Consider the following 18,869-nt stretch of genomic DNA (forward strand, 5'->3'; position numbering starts at 1 on the left):
CACACACATGATAACAGCACACACACGCTAAGGTAAGAATGGAGTGAGGGATAATAGGTGAGAACCTTCCCAGGATAGGCTACCTGGAGCTCTTGTCCTTCTGAGGTAGTGCCTTCAATCAGGTATGGTGCTATCTCCACCTATGGGCACTACTTTACCCAGAAAGCCTTTAGGCAAAGAGCGTGAAAGTGGGAAGGGAGCAGATGGAATGTGGGAAGAGAGTGAGCATAGCCAAAATCCACTCCACTGCCCACAGAAAAAAGAAACTGACCCATGGAGGCAGAGGTTAAACTTGGAGAGTTTCCAGGTATGGTGATACCAGAGAGATGTGTATATTTTAGCTATGGTTGACATATGTTTGTTTAGAAGGCATATACGGTATCCACATCAAGTTTGTTGATAAATAGTTGGTATTTGTTTTAATGCTATATTCTCTTTCATAATCTCTTTATCTCTCTCTGGCTTTTCACTGTGTATTAAGATGCCTATAACCAATGGCCCGTCATATTTCCTGACATTTTTAAGTGGCATCTGCTTTTTTGGCATTGTTTATAGCTTTATCCTTTTTGTTTGGCTGGAGATTATACTTTGGCTGCCAGTCTTTAATAAAACAATGCAAACAGAAAATATTCCATACCGAATGTAATGCTTTTAAAGCTGTTGATTTATGAGCTGCTGCCTGTGAAAAAAAAATGAATCTTATATTTTTTTAGATAACAAAATCTTATTACGTTCTTAATGTACATAACTTAAGGTATTTTTGTACGTTGAATAGAATTGGGCAGTGAGTTTTTCGAAATCAGCAACATATACTTCTACTGCAAATAGTTTGGTGCATGGCCGAGTCTCATAATGTAATTTCTGCCAGCCACCATGTTTGAAAATGAAAGCCAAGCGATATGCATGTGTACCCCTCACCTAATAGGATAGATATATTTTTCAAGGATAAAATATAAATAATTATGGGGGAAAGGATCTTCTAATTACTCATAAATTCAAATTTGGGAGAAAATCTGACCTTTTTCTTATTTTATGCTTGGAATATATATTTATCATCACTAGTAACTAATGAGGTTGTCAAATTTTAGAGATGGTGACAAGGCATGTGAAACTTGCTATATACCGTAGTCTACATATAGTTGTTGAGTCTGGCATAGAATAAATGTGGTTGCATCAAAGTATGTAATGGAATATGGCAGTAATATTACTTTATGTCACTATAACTTTATTCTAGTGAGTAACTTTTTTATACAAAGGTTCCAACATACAAGTGTTCTTTAAAAGAATATCAATATTTTGCTAAAGGTGGTCTCATGATTTTTGCAGTAATGCCCCCCTTTAGGGCCATCCCTGGGTGCTATCATAGAGTGGACAAAATTGTCAGGTTTCTCCAAGTGACTTTCTCTCCAGAGACTCAGCACATATATATATATATATATATATATATATATATATATATATATATATATATATATATATATGCAAATTGCAGTGTATATAGGTCAAATAGGTCAAACGCCAAGCAGCTGCGACTAGCATCTAGCTCTTCCATTACAGTGACAAAAAGGGGTGGTTCCTAAATAGACAAAATGGTCCTGAACGTGGAAGATACAAAAAACATGAACACAATATTGTTTGTTGTAAGTCTTTCTCATCTGAATTTTTATAACATATGAGACAGTTATAATAAATTGTACTGTTGAATTACCTATTGTTATGTGAACTGGTTGGCACTATAATATACTTACTAACTTTTCTTCCTTCAGCATTAGGACACTCAGGGAGTATGGTATTTCATGAAAGTTTGCCCACATACATCGTATTCCCCAGCCTTAAAATGGTGATATTGTGAGAGACCTGCAGGAAGTGGAATATATAAATGCAAACAAGGGAATCAGCTACTCTGTTATACTTTCCACATACTACGGGCCAGCACTTTTAGGAATATTGCATGTTGGCAAGGTTTGTGCTAAATCCGAGGTGCCCAGGAAGCATAACCTGTTACTTCTCAAGACACCTGGAACCTAGATTATGAGTACATTCCAAGCTTTCTCCACATCCCTCCAAGCTTTCTCCACAGTTAAACAGCAATCTCAATATTGTCTATGCATGAGTCCTTCGCTCTACTAGTGCTAGCACTTCTTCTTACCTGCTAGTATTCTCTTGAGATGGCAGTTCTGTCTTTATCGTTGAGACGTGCCCCAAGGTAGTCGTTGTAAATGTATTGCATATAGCTTTGCACCGTTTACACATGTGGAATATTAGGCCCCAAAAATACATGAAGCGGAAGCTGAAACAGAAATTCTTGCACATATTGGTTGAGGATTTTGCTCAAGCTTCCACTCCTATTTACATAGCATGCAAAATAAAAGATAATGGTTCTATGGTTCCATAGACTGTAGTCAGAACTTGTTGATGGTAACCAGGAGCTAAGTAATTGCAATGTATCCTTGCCTATGGGAAACAATAGCACTGGACAGTGGACTTCATTCTGTAGGTAAAATCTCTGTGAGAAAGATTTTGTTGATCTCTTATTCACAGACAGGATTATGAATGACTACTTTGTGCATTCATCGGCGAGTCAAAGACCTCTCTATTATAAACAATACACTGCAATGAAAGGGTGATAACAGAAATGGATTTTTTGAGTGGAAATTGGTTCTCCTGATAACAAAGGTTGTGCTTTACATTCCTAAGAGTCCATCGCCATTTAATACTTTTTATATTTTTTCCCGGAAGACATTTGACCCAGTATAAAAAGCATATGTAAAATTATATTTGTTTCTGTTTATTCATCCTGGCTAAAGATTGTATTATAGATAAGCTACTTAATCATTAAAATTGCAGTCACGTTACATATGACAATTGCGTGTGTGGGGGGGAATTAACGCAACCATTTTTAGGTAAGGAACATTCATAGTGGACAGGGCAATAGTTTTTTTTTTTTACCTGGTGTAAGATGTGATTTATCTGGACTTTGCCATGGCGTTTGATACGGTTCCGCATAAAAGGCTACTCTATAAATTAACAGAAATAGGCTTAGGGGCAAATGTCTGTATGTGGATCAGAAATTGGCTAAAAGATAGAATGCAGAGGGTTGTTGTGAATGGGTGTTTCTCAGCCTGTACGCAGTGTGGTAAAGTGTATGGGAGAGTGGTTGATGGGATATATATCTCACCTGGTTACCTCAGCCAGGCATGGTAGCAAACCCAGGTGCTCTCAGGTGAGGCTTCCTAAGCTCGTTACTGGGGAGGAGGCCTTAAAAGAAAGGGCTGTTAGGTTTTCAGAGGGAGGGAGACACTGAATGAAGGAGCAGCTACAGCCAGCGCTGCAGCCCACCAGGTATGAAGCTTTACCCCATACAAAACTGGTTACTTTGCTTTGCGTCAGACCTTAGGCTGCTAGAGAGGTATCCTGCTGTTTAGTTAGAGCCGGACAGGCTTATAGTTTGTTTTGTTTACAAGGTGCTCTGTGATCACAACATCTAAATAAACACGCTTTTATGTTGGAAACCTGTGTGAAACTGTCATTGCCGCCCCATGCGTGAGCTGTCCCCTACAGCAGGTATTAAGTGGAGTGCCTCAGGGGTCTGTCCTCGGTCCTCTTCTCTTTAATTTATTTATAAATGATCTCCCAAGCTGCATTAAGAGCCATGTCACAGTTTTTGCTGATGACACAAAATTAGGCCGGGTAATTCAGACTAATCTTGATGTTTCTTCATTGCAGGAAGATCTAGACAGAGTTGGGGACTGGGCGTGCAAGTGGCAGATGAGGTTCAATATAGAGAAATGCAAAGTTATGCATTATGGTAAAAATAATAAAAATGCAACCTATTCTTTAAATGGAATATCCTTGGGGGAAACTACCAATGAGAAGGATTTAGGAATAACGGTTGACAACAGACTTGACAACAGTGCGCAATGCCAGCAAGCAGCTGCGAGCGCCAATAAGGTTTTGGCATGCATAAAAAGAGGTGTTGATTCAAGGGAGGAGGATATCATCTTGCCTCTTTACAGGTCATTGGTAAGACCTCACCTTGAGTATGCGGTACAATTCTGGGCACCAGTCCTTAAAAAGGACATTATGGAATTAGAAAAAGTGCAAAGGAGGGCTACGAAATTAATAAGGGGATTGGGAGATACTAGTTATGAAGAGAGACTAAATAAGTTAAAATTATATACACTGGAAAAACGGCGTCTCAGAGGGGATATGATAACATTATATAAATATATGCAGGGCCAATATAAAGAGCTCTTCAGTGACCTGTTCATTAACAGAAATATACAAAGAACAAGAGGTCGTCCTCTGAGACTGGAAGAGCGCAGGTTTCATAGACGACAAAGGAAGGGATTCTTCACAGTGAGGACAATTAAGGTCACTTCCAAGGGAGGTAGTGTTATCCAATACATTAGATATCTTCAAAAGGGGCCTCGATATTTTCTTAGAAAGGCACGATATACAGGGATATAAATAGAATATCATTAATATTTTAGAGCTTCTTGATCCAAGGAGAAATCCGATTGCCTCTTGGAGTCAAGAAGGAATTTTTTCCCCTGATGGCAGAATTCGAAGTAGCTTAATTAGGGATTTTTTGCCTTCTTTTGGATCAAGAATAGAAAGGTTAGGTAGAAGGTTTGAACTTGATGGACTTAGGTCTTTTTTCAACCTTATGAACTATGTAACTATGTAAAATTTTTACTCTAAATATCTATGGACTCTATAACGCTTCATTCCACAATTTTCAAAGGAAAAATCAGTGAGATATAGGTAATACATTTTGGAGATAAGCAGAATTTTACGCATATGTTCTTTATGTATATTTGGATAAATCAAACTAGTCGAGAGCAAGCCCAACAGTGGTATGTAACGATACTTTTTCATCTGTTTTGCAGAAACCTCTCTGGGAACCGTTTGACAACCTTATCGTGGCAGCTGTTTCAGAACCTGGAACTTACCGAGTTGTAAGTGTTACTACAAAGATTTTTATGATATGTATATGTTATAATATATGTCCTAATGTAAAATTCACCATGGTTGCAATAACTTTTTAGGAGGCCAATGTCACAGGGACAAATATGGAATCACATAATTTCCAGTTCAGGCATGCGTGAGGTTAACATTTATTTTATATTCCTTGGTTCTTAAGGTATTTTTCATGATGTGCAGAGCAACAGCATGACCTCTAGTATTAAATTATTTTAAAAATGGTTTAATGTTAACGATAAGGTGCTTAATAATAGCATTTGCATTATTATTTGCTAATATATTCTGCAAATCTGTTTAATAGACATATGAAAACTGGATGGTCCAGGGACATGTTAGGGGGCCTGTCTTTATTTATTTTTATTTTCGTACCGATTTTCCTTTTACCCGCAGCCATAGTTATCTGTCCTAAGTCTGTTCTAACACATTAAAACCCAACGCCAGCAGCCGCTTACTCTCCAGATGACTGTTGAATGCATTTGTCATGGAGCCAGTTAACTATCTGAAATTTTAAAGATCCCCCGAGATGCATCTTATAACCTCTTCAAAATACACAGACCTCTTTGACAGGAAAATAAGGGCTGCTGAATGCAGGGACTTGAATTATTGATAAAGTGTTGAACACTTATTTCAAAGAATAATTGGATGTTAAATCGATTCCATATTTCACAAACAGCCATTGAACTACTTCTGAAAAGTTGCCATACAATACATAGCAGGAAGCAACGCAGCCAGAAATGCACCGATAACTCACTCCCCTGTATTAATGAAGCTAAATATTGCCAAGGGCAGCCTCCTGCTGAGAAATAAACCCTCCGAAATCCCCTGTACTGATGCTCTACTCTACACTTACATAGATCACGTCCCTCTGTCCTATTGGGAACAGAGCAGACCTGTATGAGTTGCTCCCTCTCATGGGCAGCAAATATTGTTAGCGCTCTCCTACCCCATCGGCAGCCTCTTGCCTTTCGGCAGCACCTAGGCTTAAATAAACCTCTCAATCCATATACCCAGGCGTAGCTTTGGAAAATTAAGGAAAACAGTTTAAGGGATGGATTTGTGGTAAAATGAACATTTATTTAGATTTATCAACATTTTATGTGTGTTAAGTAAAATGCATAATAGTAATCCAACAATTGAAATGGTAAAATAACAAAAAACATGAACCCATCATTGATTTATTTTGAGGCCAGGCTACCTTACTCCCGGGATTTGACTAGCATTTTCACGTTACTAGAAACTAGATAATAAAGCTTGCGGTACCCCCGACACAGTGAATGGGATGATAATTCTTGCATATCAAAAAATCTCTTTGTAAACAGCATGCGGGGCATAAACTGTTTTACTTGTGGGTACCAAGTGAACCTGAGTGAGAGTATGAAGAATTTTCACCTTGGCTGACTTTCCAGCTGTAGCTCTAGAAAAACAATTATCCTGACAAATATATTCCAACCTTACTTAAAGTCTGACCCTGACTTTTGTTTGCGCTCATTGCAAAACTTAAACACACTGGAAATTGGCTTTGTTTCAGTCTAAGGGTGCCAAATCGACATGGTATCCATCCTACTATAAGCAACAGTGTAGCTGGCCACGGGTTCTGTGTCAGATTACTTGACATTTGCAACAATGGATATATAACCAAAATCTTTTAAGCTAAAGGGCTAATGCCAGTAAAATTGGCTCAAGGACGTAAGGGCAAAAGGCCATTAAAATTGCCTCTAGTTATCAATCAATTATATTCAACAGTGTACCTTTTCCGTTAGATAACAATTGTTGACATTACCCAAGTCTGTTTTATTATAGAGATGTGATATTATTGTTAGAGTGGGTCTACGAATAAACATTATGAAGGGTGACTTGAAAAGGGAGTTTAAATACTGTTTCCGACATTTTATCTACATTTTAACCTAAACCTGATATACAGTTACTTACAAATGGAACCGTAATCCGACAGAAAACATACATAAACAGAGCATCCCTTTGTCACATAAAATCAGTTCTAAGTGTTACTCAAGAATAACACATCTTGGAGAGCCCCCTGGGCCAAATACAATATGACCTATAGAGTGAGAAGTAGAAGAACAAGAAGATGTGATTCTCATTTCAACCACCACTGGTTCCTCATTGCAAGTCGTGTAAACAAGGCATAGAATCTCCTGGTATCTTCAGAGTGAAAATAAACTGAACGTATTATGACAATGGTAAAACACCTGAGGAAGAGGCATTATTGCAGTACACACAAGAAGAGACAAGGTAAGCCCAGAAGTACCGGAACTGACAAACCTATTTCACGTGAATGCCAAGAAGGCTCCCAGACCGAACAAAGTCTATCATGGCAAAGCATCTCAGATTAGATGACCTAACTGACCTTCATGAACAGGACTCAGGGGGATTCATTGCTTGTAGTCAATTTTGTTCTCTGAAGCAAAACCATGTTGCTGAAAATCTAAATGAAACAACGCTGAGAAAATGCTGGCACCGGTTCCGTATTTTAAAATAACCCTTGATGGTTTGTGAACAACCATGAAGGGTAATATGTATATACTGTATGTAATGTGTGTGTGTGTATATATATATATATATATATATATATATATACTTTGGTGGGAGACAGAGTTTAAATTACACTTAAGCCTAAGTGGTACATTTTTTTCTAAACCCTAAATATTTTGGTTTTCCCTTTACCAAAAAATGTATCTAATTTTTACAAACTAAGTATTAACAAAAATTCACAGATTTGCACCAATTTATTGGCACTTTATTGTGCCAAAAATCTCTGTCTCTCTCTCCCTTGTTTGCACTTTCATAATAAAAAGTTACATCTTTTTTGTTCTTATGCCTAAAACCCAGCTTGATACATACCACACGGGTTCATAGGCAAAAGCCAGTGGCAGTTGCAGTTTTCATAGTGATAAATGACTTAAACTTTAACAGATTAGTGACAGGCTCACAATTCCTTTTTTTAAAATCACAATGCTTACTGGGTCTTCTGCTTATGAGACCCTGAAGCTTCCAGAATGACCACTGTAAATTCTGAATGAATAATCTATTAGTTTATATTTGTATTTCTCCCTGACAGTCCTAAATGTGTAGATGCATTACTATGAGTTTTCAGGAGGCAGGTTCAATGCAGTAAAGTTCAGTAAAAGGGTAATCACATTTAGACTGGCAGGTGATGCATCCACTGGAAGGACTGGAGGACAAATTGTATCATAAGCTAGGGCAGAATATAAAAGTGATCTCTGAATAATAAAAAAAAAAACATTAAAGAGAGGCAAATTGGGTTACGATGTGTACGTCTGTGCAAACTAATGGATTAGATTGTCGCCTATAACCTTATTTTATATATTCGGCACCGTCTTAAATAATAAAATCCTATCTTTCATTGCTTTCCATCTACGTTACGAGATGCCCTATTGTCTTCTGCCTGAGACAATAATTATTAACATTGGTATCGAAATTACATGAGAGAAAGTTAATGAGATGGAGAGACATCAGTAAGCCATTTCAATTACCATAAATGAAGGAGCTATTGTCTGGGTTGTGTGATTTGTGGTACGCAGTTTTCAGTAGAATTCCTGAGTTATAGTTTACCGTGAAATGTACGTGTATATTCCATACTGTGCACGCATCACTTAGCAGAAATAGGGAAAAGAAGCAATAAGGTCATATGAGACTGTAATGATTTTAATTTAGACTCAAGCCCAGGTAGATTTTGTTCCCTATGATGGTTTTTAACCTTTTGAATGGTTTTGGCAGCGTATTGCAGTAACAGGCATTTCTAATGAGTCTGTCTGATGTAACCTGTGGCTATCGAGAATTACCCCAGGATTTGCTCTGCTGGCTCAGGAGCATTGAGCACTGGGCAGTGTCATACCTAATGGGCAGGAAAAATGGTGGAATGCGAATAGTCTTAAGAATTTGTGTAATTTAGCTAACTCTGCCCACTCCATGCCTTTGTTACCAAGCCTGAAATAGCCATCAGGTATACCAATCATATACACAATCATCCATGCAGAAAGGTTACCTCTGGGTGGCCCACTGCCACCGCCACTTGCCAGATAGCAACAGCTGCACTGTGCAGAGAGATGACCGCTCATATGGGTCACTTTGTGTGATCTTGCATTACAAGTGGGAAGTATGTCTATACCTACCCCGATGGGTCCTTAGTGGACAATGTATCCAATAACCCTGCATACATGCATACATGGCAGCGTTCACATCACAAATGCAGCATTAGTGACACATAGGTCATCCTAGGTATCATCTAGAATGCCTAGGGCACTTAAAGCCTGTTAATCTATCAGTGAGGAAGAACAGGAATTCCTTACGAGTGCATGGCTAATCCTTCTTGTAATGCTGAATTATCCTTTATTAAGAAATTTTAAAGGGAAACCTTAAACAAAGCTTGCTATATCATACATAATTAAGCTACCTGTAATTGTAAGTCATAGCATGAGTCATAGCGTAAGTATGGAGACTGCATAAGGCATCTGACATCCGATACGGGACCCATCTATTGCAGTGAATCCCCATAGGAGATTCCCTTAAAGTAGGTCTCATAGGAGTTATACTGCTCTTTTTTATCAAGATAAACCATTATCTGTAAACAATATAACCGTTAATATCTCTTAATTTAATGATCTTCTTATCAAAGCAAAGAGGAATTTTTAAAGCAATTGTTTAGTTGAGTCTGTTATCTGGTTGGGATGCTTAGTTCGTCATGTGGTTACCTTTAGCAACTCAATCCATCCATACTTTTTATATTGCTGCCTTTAAAGTGAGCTATGCAAATTAGGAATATCAAGAGAAATGTGGACATCTGCTATCTTTACAAACAATTCCATATTTTGTTTAGTATGCCATTGTTTGAATTGAGAGCACTGGTTTTGTGCAACCTGGCATACATTCTATTTGTCATTATGCTTTAGTAGTGTCGGAAGGGGTTTCCAGATTATTAGAACCCCTTCCTGGGACTGTGTAATGAAAACAACAAATATTTACCAACACTTCGTGGGTTCTCGGAGGAAGGAAACAAGCTGGCACCCTTAGGTCTATTTTAGCATCTCATTCAGTTATATAATAATCAGTGTTATTGCAGTGGACAAAAGTAACACAATGAAGCATCTGAAACATAATTAAATGTCAGATAAATTATGTTGCAGCTATGTATTTGCCAATATATGATAGTTTATTTTGTTTTTAAGAAGAGGTCATAGCAGTTGCTTTGTAGTAAGGGCATACCCTCCTGCAAAAGATACCTCTGAAATCCTGAAGATCCAAGATGTTCACCTGCCCTTTGAAAATCATGTCCCCTATGCCTGTAACTTCCCAAAGCTCATGCACAGTCATGCTGGAATAGAAAAAGGCCTTCTACAAAATGTTAAACAAAGTTGGAAGCATAATATTGTACACAATGTCTTGGTATGTCCCTTTCAAGACATTTACGACAAATCAAGGTCCATAAAGACATGGTTGGGTGAGTTTGGTGTGGAAGAACTTGACTGGCCAACACACAGATCCCTCAACTCAACTGTTTGGGATGAACAGGAGCGGAGACTGCGAGCCAGACCTTCTCGTCCATCATCAGTGCCTGATTCACAAATACTCTACTGGATAAATGGACAAAAATTCCCACAGAAACACCCCAAAATCGTGTGGAAAGCCTTTCCAGAAGAGTGGAAGCTGAATGGATCAACTACATATTAATGTCTATGTATTTAGAATGCAATGTCATAAAAGTCCCGGTTGGTATAATGGTCATATATAAACAGGAAACCATAAAGACCCTCTCTTTTGGAATTAGGGATTCTAAAGTAGCTTTTTGAAATGCCAATTATTCTCTTGCAATTTTATTAGCAGACTGAAACAGCCATTAACCATATGGCAAACACTGAAGCAATATGTATTGTCTATTTCATTAGAGAGTGAAGGAGACAGTATATGCTAACAACCATTCCAATCTGTGAACAAGTTAATCGCTTATACCCTTATTTCTCCTTGTTTTTGTTTTTCCATTTAGCACATTTTCCCCAGTGTTAATATCTATCTCCAGACTCCATTCTTATTTGCTGTTAATTTTCAAGTTTCACCACAAAGTAACTAGGGAGATTGAAGCTGATGTGCTCAGAGGAGACATGATGGAAATGGGGATTTGTTTTCTTAAATCAAGTGTCATCGCATTGAAGCTCTGTGTCTAAGTAGGAACAGAAAGCCTTTATACAGACGCACAAGCAATGTGCTTTATTTGGTATTGTGATTTACACTGTCAGCTCACATCATATGTTTGTATAATTGGAAAGGAAAAAGTACCTAAGTGTGAATGGCACTTTTTTAAAGTTTTTACTATGTGATCTTCTTTTAGGTTTATTACAGCACATCAGATAAAACTTTGGGTCATCCCCTACTTTTTCCATTCTTGATGACAGACCCAGACAATATGACAGAACACTTTTAGAAGAACCAAAAATAATCGTTAAAGAAACCCTATGTTGTGACCGTTAATAGGGGCACTGTAACCCCCCAACATGGAGGATGTTAAATAAAGTTAAAAAAACCCCAAAAAATACGATGTTTAAATTTAAGTCCCGGGTAGGGGCGCCGAGTGCTTGCTCGTGAAGTTTTGCAGCAACCGCTCAGCGCCCCTCACTCTCCGTGACTCCGTCGCAGTGTTGGCGTTTCATGCTGAGCGCAATTTTTCCGGTGCTCAGCTGTGAAGCGAGCACCGCGGCAGATCGGGAAGACGGACGCCTCCCGCTCGCACCGCAGGACTCCGGCAACGAGGTAAGTAAGGATAGGGAGAGGGGACAGTGAGAAGGGGCAGAGGATGGGGGCAGTGAGAAGGGGCGGGGGGGCAGTGAGAAGGGGTGGGGGGGCAGTGAGAAGGGGCAGAGTGGGGGGCAGAGGGGGGGAGCAGTGAGAAGGGGATGGGGGGGCGCCAGAGGAGTAGTCCGCACAGGGCGCCAGAACACTTAAGGCCGGCTCTGCCTCAACACACTTGAGAGTTAGGGAAATTTGCTATTTTATGGTTGCTTAAGTGTTACTTAATTAAAAATAATATATACAGTATATATAGAATTTATCATTCACTTATTAATGGGGTCCTCTTGATGTAGTGTTCCTACGGTTACATTTTCTTACTTTTAATTTATTATTAATTAGTCATTTGTGTGACATTTTGTATATTATATTAGAAAGGTGGAGGTAGTTTTTTGTCATTTATGTAAATAAAATCCAAGGTTTATTTTATATCTGTTGAAGGTTCTTTACCTTCCAAAGCTGTTGCAAAATTACATTTGTTCCATTAGCATTTATTAGGAAATGAATTCATATATTTGGATATGATTAGAATATATAAGTCAGGGAAAAATATCTTGGGGACACAAAACTCTCAACATTAGACCACTATTAACACAAAGGAAAGTTTTATATATTACACATTAGCATTGAAAGAATAGATATCCTTGATTTAAAAAAATAAAATAAAACCAAGGCTTTTTAAGCGTAAAAACAAGTATGTAAACGTTTTATTCATGGAACATTTTTCTTGTTTGGCGTAGTTTTTATTGTTCCGCTGTCTGAAGGGATATTTATCTTTTTGCATTATTTTTTTCTTATTATTTGCCCAGTACGATTGTCACCATGGCAAAACGTCCAGCAGAACCACAGAGATTGGCTTTTGTAGGAAGCATAATGATAATTCATTGTTTCATCGGTGACAAAAGAAGCATTCAGATGATGCTTCTCATTTCTCAAGGGTTGTCATCTCATATCATGGTCCACAAGCACAGTTTTATTGTGTAGGACTTTTAAATAAATCTGGATAGAGAAGTACAAGTGACACCCTGAAATTACTTGTCAGTCTTCTGTATGTGTTATACTATATACTCCCAGACATTTTGGTTATGTGTACATCTGGTTAAAATGACTTCATTCCAGCTCAGTGAAGATACCATAGAAAGCCCAGGGGCATTCCTTCTGGAACTAAAGTCACCATTGTCTGAGGACATTTACATCAGATAGAATATGCTGTATAACATTACAATACATTGTTTGTACATGCTAACTAAATAAACAAAACTGTTATTTTTTATCTAAACTTTTGGCTAATTATTACTTGTATTTCATGTAATTGCTCTAGGCGTTTATAAGTACTATGCGATATGATTAGACAAAGTTCTTGACGATAAACAATTATTTTGGCCCACCATAATCACAATAAATCTAGAGATATAAGGTTTAGATAAAGTTAAAAATGTGCTTTTTTTCCCCTGTAAGACTATGACATACTTAATTATAATCGACAAAGTTTTAAACAGCACAAAACAAGGTTTCACAAATGCTATTTATACAAGCAGATAACAAGTACATGTGAATCACTGACGTATATATTAAAATGTGGTCCGGATCTCAGTTACCTAAGGTGTTTTTGGGTGAGTTCTTCAGCTAGCTTGTTTGCACTGCATTAACAATACTTGTCTTTTGGGTAACGTCTGTATTTCCTTTATTAATGTTTTATGTAATCTAAAAAATATACAATATTTGGTATGAATAATGAATACTGCTTTAGTTAACTTATTTATGACCAGGTAATTGGGCAAATATTAGGAATCCAGGACAAAGCAGCGGTAATGTCTTGGTGATCTATGATGGGGGTATCTGAGAACCATATATGTAGATACATAGGTATCTGTATGAAATTATTGTGTTGGTAATTTCGTGTTTCAGAGACATTTATTTTTCTTACTCAAGAGTTTGTTTGTTGTAATCATTAGTAATCTACTAGTTAGATAAATGAGTTTCAACTACAAAATTGGCCATGATGTATATGTTTTACCCCGATGTCACCAAGCATATGGAACATGTTGTTTACTTCAATCTTTTCCTGCCTGATCCGCTCTAGTCACCTGCCATCTCTTGTGTATCCTGATCCTTTCATGTGCATCATCACAAACGTGAAACGTGTCTGATTTAGTTTATTATTTTTGTCCTATGCAGAAAGGCACGTAGAGCTGACAGGGTAATGAAGTGCACATTATGCAAAGCTCCTTGTAGTCTAATATTATGCTGATCCTTTATCCACTAGCAGAGCATGTTACACATCAAGAAATAGTGGGGGGTTAGTTTGAACATTCCTTTAAAAAAAACATTAAAATATAAATTAACTGCATTGTAGACACATTTCTTTTCTTTGGCATGTTAATTGAGAGAGATGAATCAAAACAAAGGAAAAGGTGACAGGGTTTAATTCTAGTTTAGAAGAAATCGGAATGAATAAAGTACGGTATACTTTTCTCCACTAATAAATGGCCTTGTCCTTTAAATGCATGTACCTTCGCTATTATTTTGATGTCATAGCAGATTAAACAACTTTTGTGTTTCTGCTTCCTGTATTATATAGAGCTGAACAGGCCATGACTTGCCATATGGCACGCGGGGCAATTGGTGAGCGGATTTCTGAGCCTGGACCTATTTCTCACCTGGTTCAATAAGCTAAGCATACAACATCCTATCCCAGTGCGCTCTTTAAGACAACAAGCTGTCCCAATTACCCTGTGACACGTCTGCACTGCTCTTTATAGCGTAAATGGGTCAGTTGGGGAGATCAGAGCTCAGGATATGTATTAAATGTATGCATTATGAAGGTTGTTTTCCCCATTTGTACATTTCCCCCATTGTCTTCCATAATATTGATCACAATTCGATTGAATCACTAAACATTTTCAACATTTAATATCCTTTTCAGAAACTGAATAGCAAAAGAGAACTGTGTGTTAACATGTTTAAAAGGACAGTCATTTGTTAATTGGGCTCTATATTCAGAAAAATCAGAATGGAGTTGATTATGTTATTTTAGGATTACCCACCTCTGGATGCTCTACCAAGCGGGGATACAGATGATTCAGGATCGAATTTCCTCTCTGATGAACATTCCTAGAAAATGCCGATTAGCTTAGGAAGTTTTTACTGGAATGTCCAATGTGTTTTAGCCAGTGGAGGTTCCAGAACTCTATTACTGGATTAAAAAAAAGCCTGAAGAGCCCCTGAACAGGTTGATCCAAGATTATTTCAAAAAGGAAACTGTACAAAATTCCTATCTTCTGAGAAGTGGTTCCTAATTGCTAGAGAGAAAGCAATACAGAATTACACCGGCTGGAAAAATTTTGAGTAGAAAAATAAAAAAATATATATAAGACCACTGAAGGAAGGACACACTGTCTTGGGCATGTTACATATATAAAGGAGGAACAGTTACATTGCTAGCTAAACTTGGCACAATGCCCAGACTAATGCTATAGCAAAAAACCCTAACAACATTAAGTTTGGCACAGATTCTAGATTATTGCAACAGCAACAACAGCCAAGAAATGACTAATACCAGAAGCGAGGGTAGAATACTGAATACAAATGACTATGCAATAAGGCATATCTCGAAAAGGTTGAACTTGACAGATTTATTTTGTATTTCAACCCCAGTAGCTATGGGCTATGCATGTTGCTTATTGTTATTATTATTTTTTATTATCACTGCATTCAATATTCCACAATCTTCATTAATATACAAATTCACATACTCATAAAGATGTAGTGACATAAAAGGATAAATTAAAGGCACAGTAGCAATCGGAAAATAAATTGTGAATCCATTGACGAGTTGCTATGTAATAATAACTAAGCAGACAAACATGTTTTGCTTATCTGTTGGTTATCTGTAGGAACTAGAAATAGATGTAAATCTCTATATATACCACAACTGCATTAAAACCACCCTGCAAATGCAGGAACTACTGGTGTCACCACATCTGTTCTCTTTTTGCAGATTTTCAGAAACTTTTTCTCTGTTAGCTCTCAGTGGACTGCGCCATGGACTGTGTTTTAGAGATACAGATTTCCAGAAGGGCAACCATATCGTTAACAGTGATTCCCCTAAATTCCGTGGGCTCTCTGTACAGACCATGCTTTGTGTCTGCTTCTGAACCAGTGGTAATGATTTCTGAATCATCTGAATGATGATTCTGGTTAATGGCAACCGGTGATATCTTAGCTGACTGCCTCTATTACCTAGTGTGGAATCCACCTCTCGCTTAAGAAACATTTTATCCCCCCCCACACACACACACACACACACCTCTGTCTTCCGCATTCCAAGTGGAATTTAATCCAGGTCTAAATATGATGTGCAAATTATAGACTTTCGTACATGTTAGTGGCCATTGTATTTAATGTAAAGGATAAAGAGGGTGCAACCGGAAAACTTTTTGTTGTTGTTTTTACACCTTATGGCTCCTGCTAAAACTTTAATCACTACGGGTTAAGCAATATGATAACAAGAAATGCTTTAGAGATCAGCACCGGATAGTTTAAAATAAATATATATAAACACTCCAATTATAATATAGGCAGAAATAAAGATTCACAAATAGCTACATCTCTTCCCATAAACATCATCCTAAATAGGAGAGTGGGAGGATGCATTAATAAATAATCACACAAATGTATAAATAATCTATACTACAAAAAGTGCAGCAGGTTTGTGGTGTTAAATGGATTTAGTAAATGGCAGAAGTTAATTTGTGCACAGCTGTCCCAAGTGCCTTTCGATTAAGACAAGCTACATCACTGGCACTAATGTAGGTTGTTAGTAAATTTAGCCCTGGAGCACACTGGTCTTTCATTATTAATGCGGTCTTCATTAATTATCAACAGAAGTAAGATAGTATTTTATACTCTTTATTGCTTACAGAGGTTCGGAGTTAAAGCTCTTGCTATGTAGCGCTATCACTGATAAGACACAGAAATAGAAGCCATTTGCCTGGCCCCTGGGGCAAAGCATCATCACAGAAAGATCATGCCTATGTAGAATAATTTAGTAACTGGCTTCAATAATAGCAGAACCACACAACATTCGATTAATGAGCCTCATTACTACATTTTGTAAAATTCCAGTAACTATTGCCCAAGTTATTTTACAAAGTGCAGAGAAAATTGCAGTAGATTAATCAAGGTTAAATATAGCTGCTTAGAGATTTTTGAGCTCAGTAGTGTTAAAACCATTCATTCTTTTCTTTAGACATGTACTGTTGAAGCATATATTGGTTATATTTCTTATTTATAATGCCAATAGCAAAATGTGTAATCTTTTTGCCAGGTAGTCTTATGTATTCTGTATGGCATGTCCAAAGATGCCTAGTGGTGTGGTCCATATAACCTGTATGCTACCCATCAGGCATAGACTAACCATTTGCAGAGCCAATGCCTAGTAGGCCATTGGGACATAATGTTCCTGTCCGGCCCTGTTACCCACAGAATAGGTATCAAGTCACATAAACTCTTGAAAATATATAACTTATTGGAATGTTGTAATACAGTAAGTATTTTTAGTTAATACTGAAAGTTAATAGCACAAATTATATTAAAAGTAATGGAAGGACTGATCTCATTTAAATGTCACTTAATGACCCATCATGCCTTTTCCTCGTATCTAAGAAATGAAATATAATCAAGGTCACAGTGTACCATTTGCCAGAATATATTTGCTGCATGAAAATATTAAAACCTCAGATTATTATTTATTACATTATTTACATATTAATAAACAGTGAACACACCATTTGTTTTATAACAAAATATTTACAGACTTCAACATGTGCTATTAAGAAAAGCACCATTGTGGCCAGTCTAGGGATTCAGGGGGATTGCTTCATCCTGCAACAACCCTACTATATAGGTGACTTCGGTAGCTGCCTCCAGCAGGTGCCAACCTGTACTCTTCTATGTTAGGAAGCAAGTACATGGAGGAGTGAGAGAGAGATGTTGAGAGATGTCTCCAGGAGAGACTGTCCTTTTCAAACACGGATGCCTGGACTGGAACAAATGTCACTGGTTCTGGTATAACAGTCAAATCCCAGCTCATAGTAAAATATTACATGTGAAAACCAAATAAACAAAATGATACACCATATCTGTGGTTGTGAAGCCTTTTTAGCCTTTGTACACTCAGTATTTGAGAACATCCTTGGTGATTCTCTTCTAAAAATGTTTTTTTTTCACCTTTCCTTAATCCGTAGGAGAATAGAAAGAAACCATTTTAACTGCAGTTGTGACATTCGCTGGATTCAACTTGGCCAGAGGAAAAATGAGGCGAACCTGAGAAGCCAGCAGCTGTACTGTATGAATGTGGAGGGCATAGTCATTCCTCTGCAAGAAATGAACATATCACAGTGTGGTAAGGAGTAGGACTTACCTCCAGCTATACAGAGAATTAAATTAAATGCAATAACCTTACATTAGTGGGTTACCCTTTTTAATGGATTTATCTTGGGTGCTATCCTAGATCTTACCTAAGACAACACCCCCCAGCCACCTCATACACCGTCCTTACTGCTGACATCATATGTGCTCCCCCTTAATGATGCCTGGGGTACAGTATGCCCCCTCAATATCTCCCCAGTGCACTGCTGCTCAATGGACCGGGGTATAAAATATGTAAATAGTAATGTGTCAGAGGGACATTTCAATGTCCTACATATAAGAAAATCTAAGTTCATGGATTGATTGAGTTTATATCAGTAAAACATGGGCAGATTAGATGGGCCAATTGGTTCTTATTTGTTGTCAAATTCTATGCTTCTACGTTAGAGCCTCCCTCCTCTCCCCTTCTTTAAACATCTTTCACGCCTGAACCCTTCAGACAGGCATACATTATATAGTTTAACCCGCCTTTTTGAGTATTATATAGCTGTAGCTACTAAGTATAATTTACCCATAGTAGCTATACCTATATTATACTCAAGGCTAAATTCACATTCACATTAAAAAAAAAAAATATGGCTTCAAGGTGTTTGACACATGTCAAGATGTGTTAATCAAATCCCTACTTTAAAAAA

At 37.6% G+C, this 18,869-nt stretch overlaps 1 protein-coding gene across 7 annotated transcripts in view; it reads left to right on the forward strand.

The window, feature by feature from the left end:
- LOC149300014 (NT-3 growth factor receptor-like) overlaps nt 1–18,869 on the forward strand; it is a 261,807-nt gene that overhangs the window by 118,130 nt on the left and 124,808 nt on the right. For all 7 annotated transcript variants that reach the window (XM_089485793.1, XM_089485792.1, XM_089485794.1 and 4 more), the window contains exons 4-5: nt 4,893–4,961; nt 18,051–18,208. In XM_089485793.1, coding sequence (XP_089341919.1) covers nt 4,893–4,961; nt 18,051–18,208 — 227 coding nt within the window. The remainder of the gene's footprint in view (nt 1–4,892; nt 4,962–18,050; nt 18,209–18,869) is intronic.

The sequence above is a fragment of the Sceloporus occidentalis genome, unplaced genomic scaffold (genome assembly GCF_023333645.1).
Source record: "Sceloporus occidentalis isolate IW3139 unplaced genomic scaffold, rSceOcc1.0.p SCAF_26, whole genome shotgun sequence".
In the NCBI taxonomy this organism is placed as follows: domain Eukaryota; kingdom Metazoa; phylum Chordata; class Lepidosauria; order Squamata; family Phrynosomatidae; genus Sceloporus; species Sceloporus occidentalis.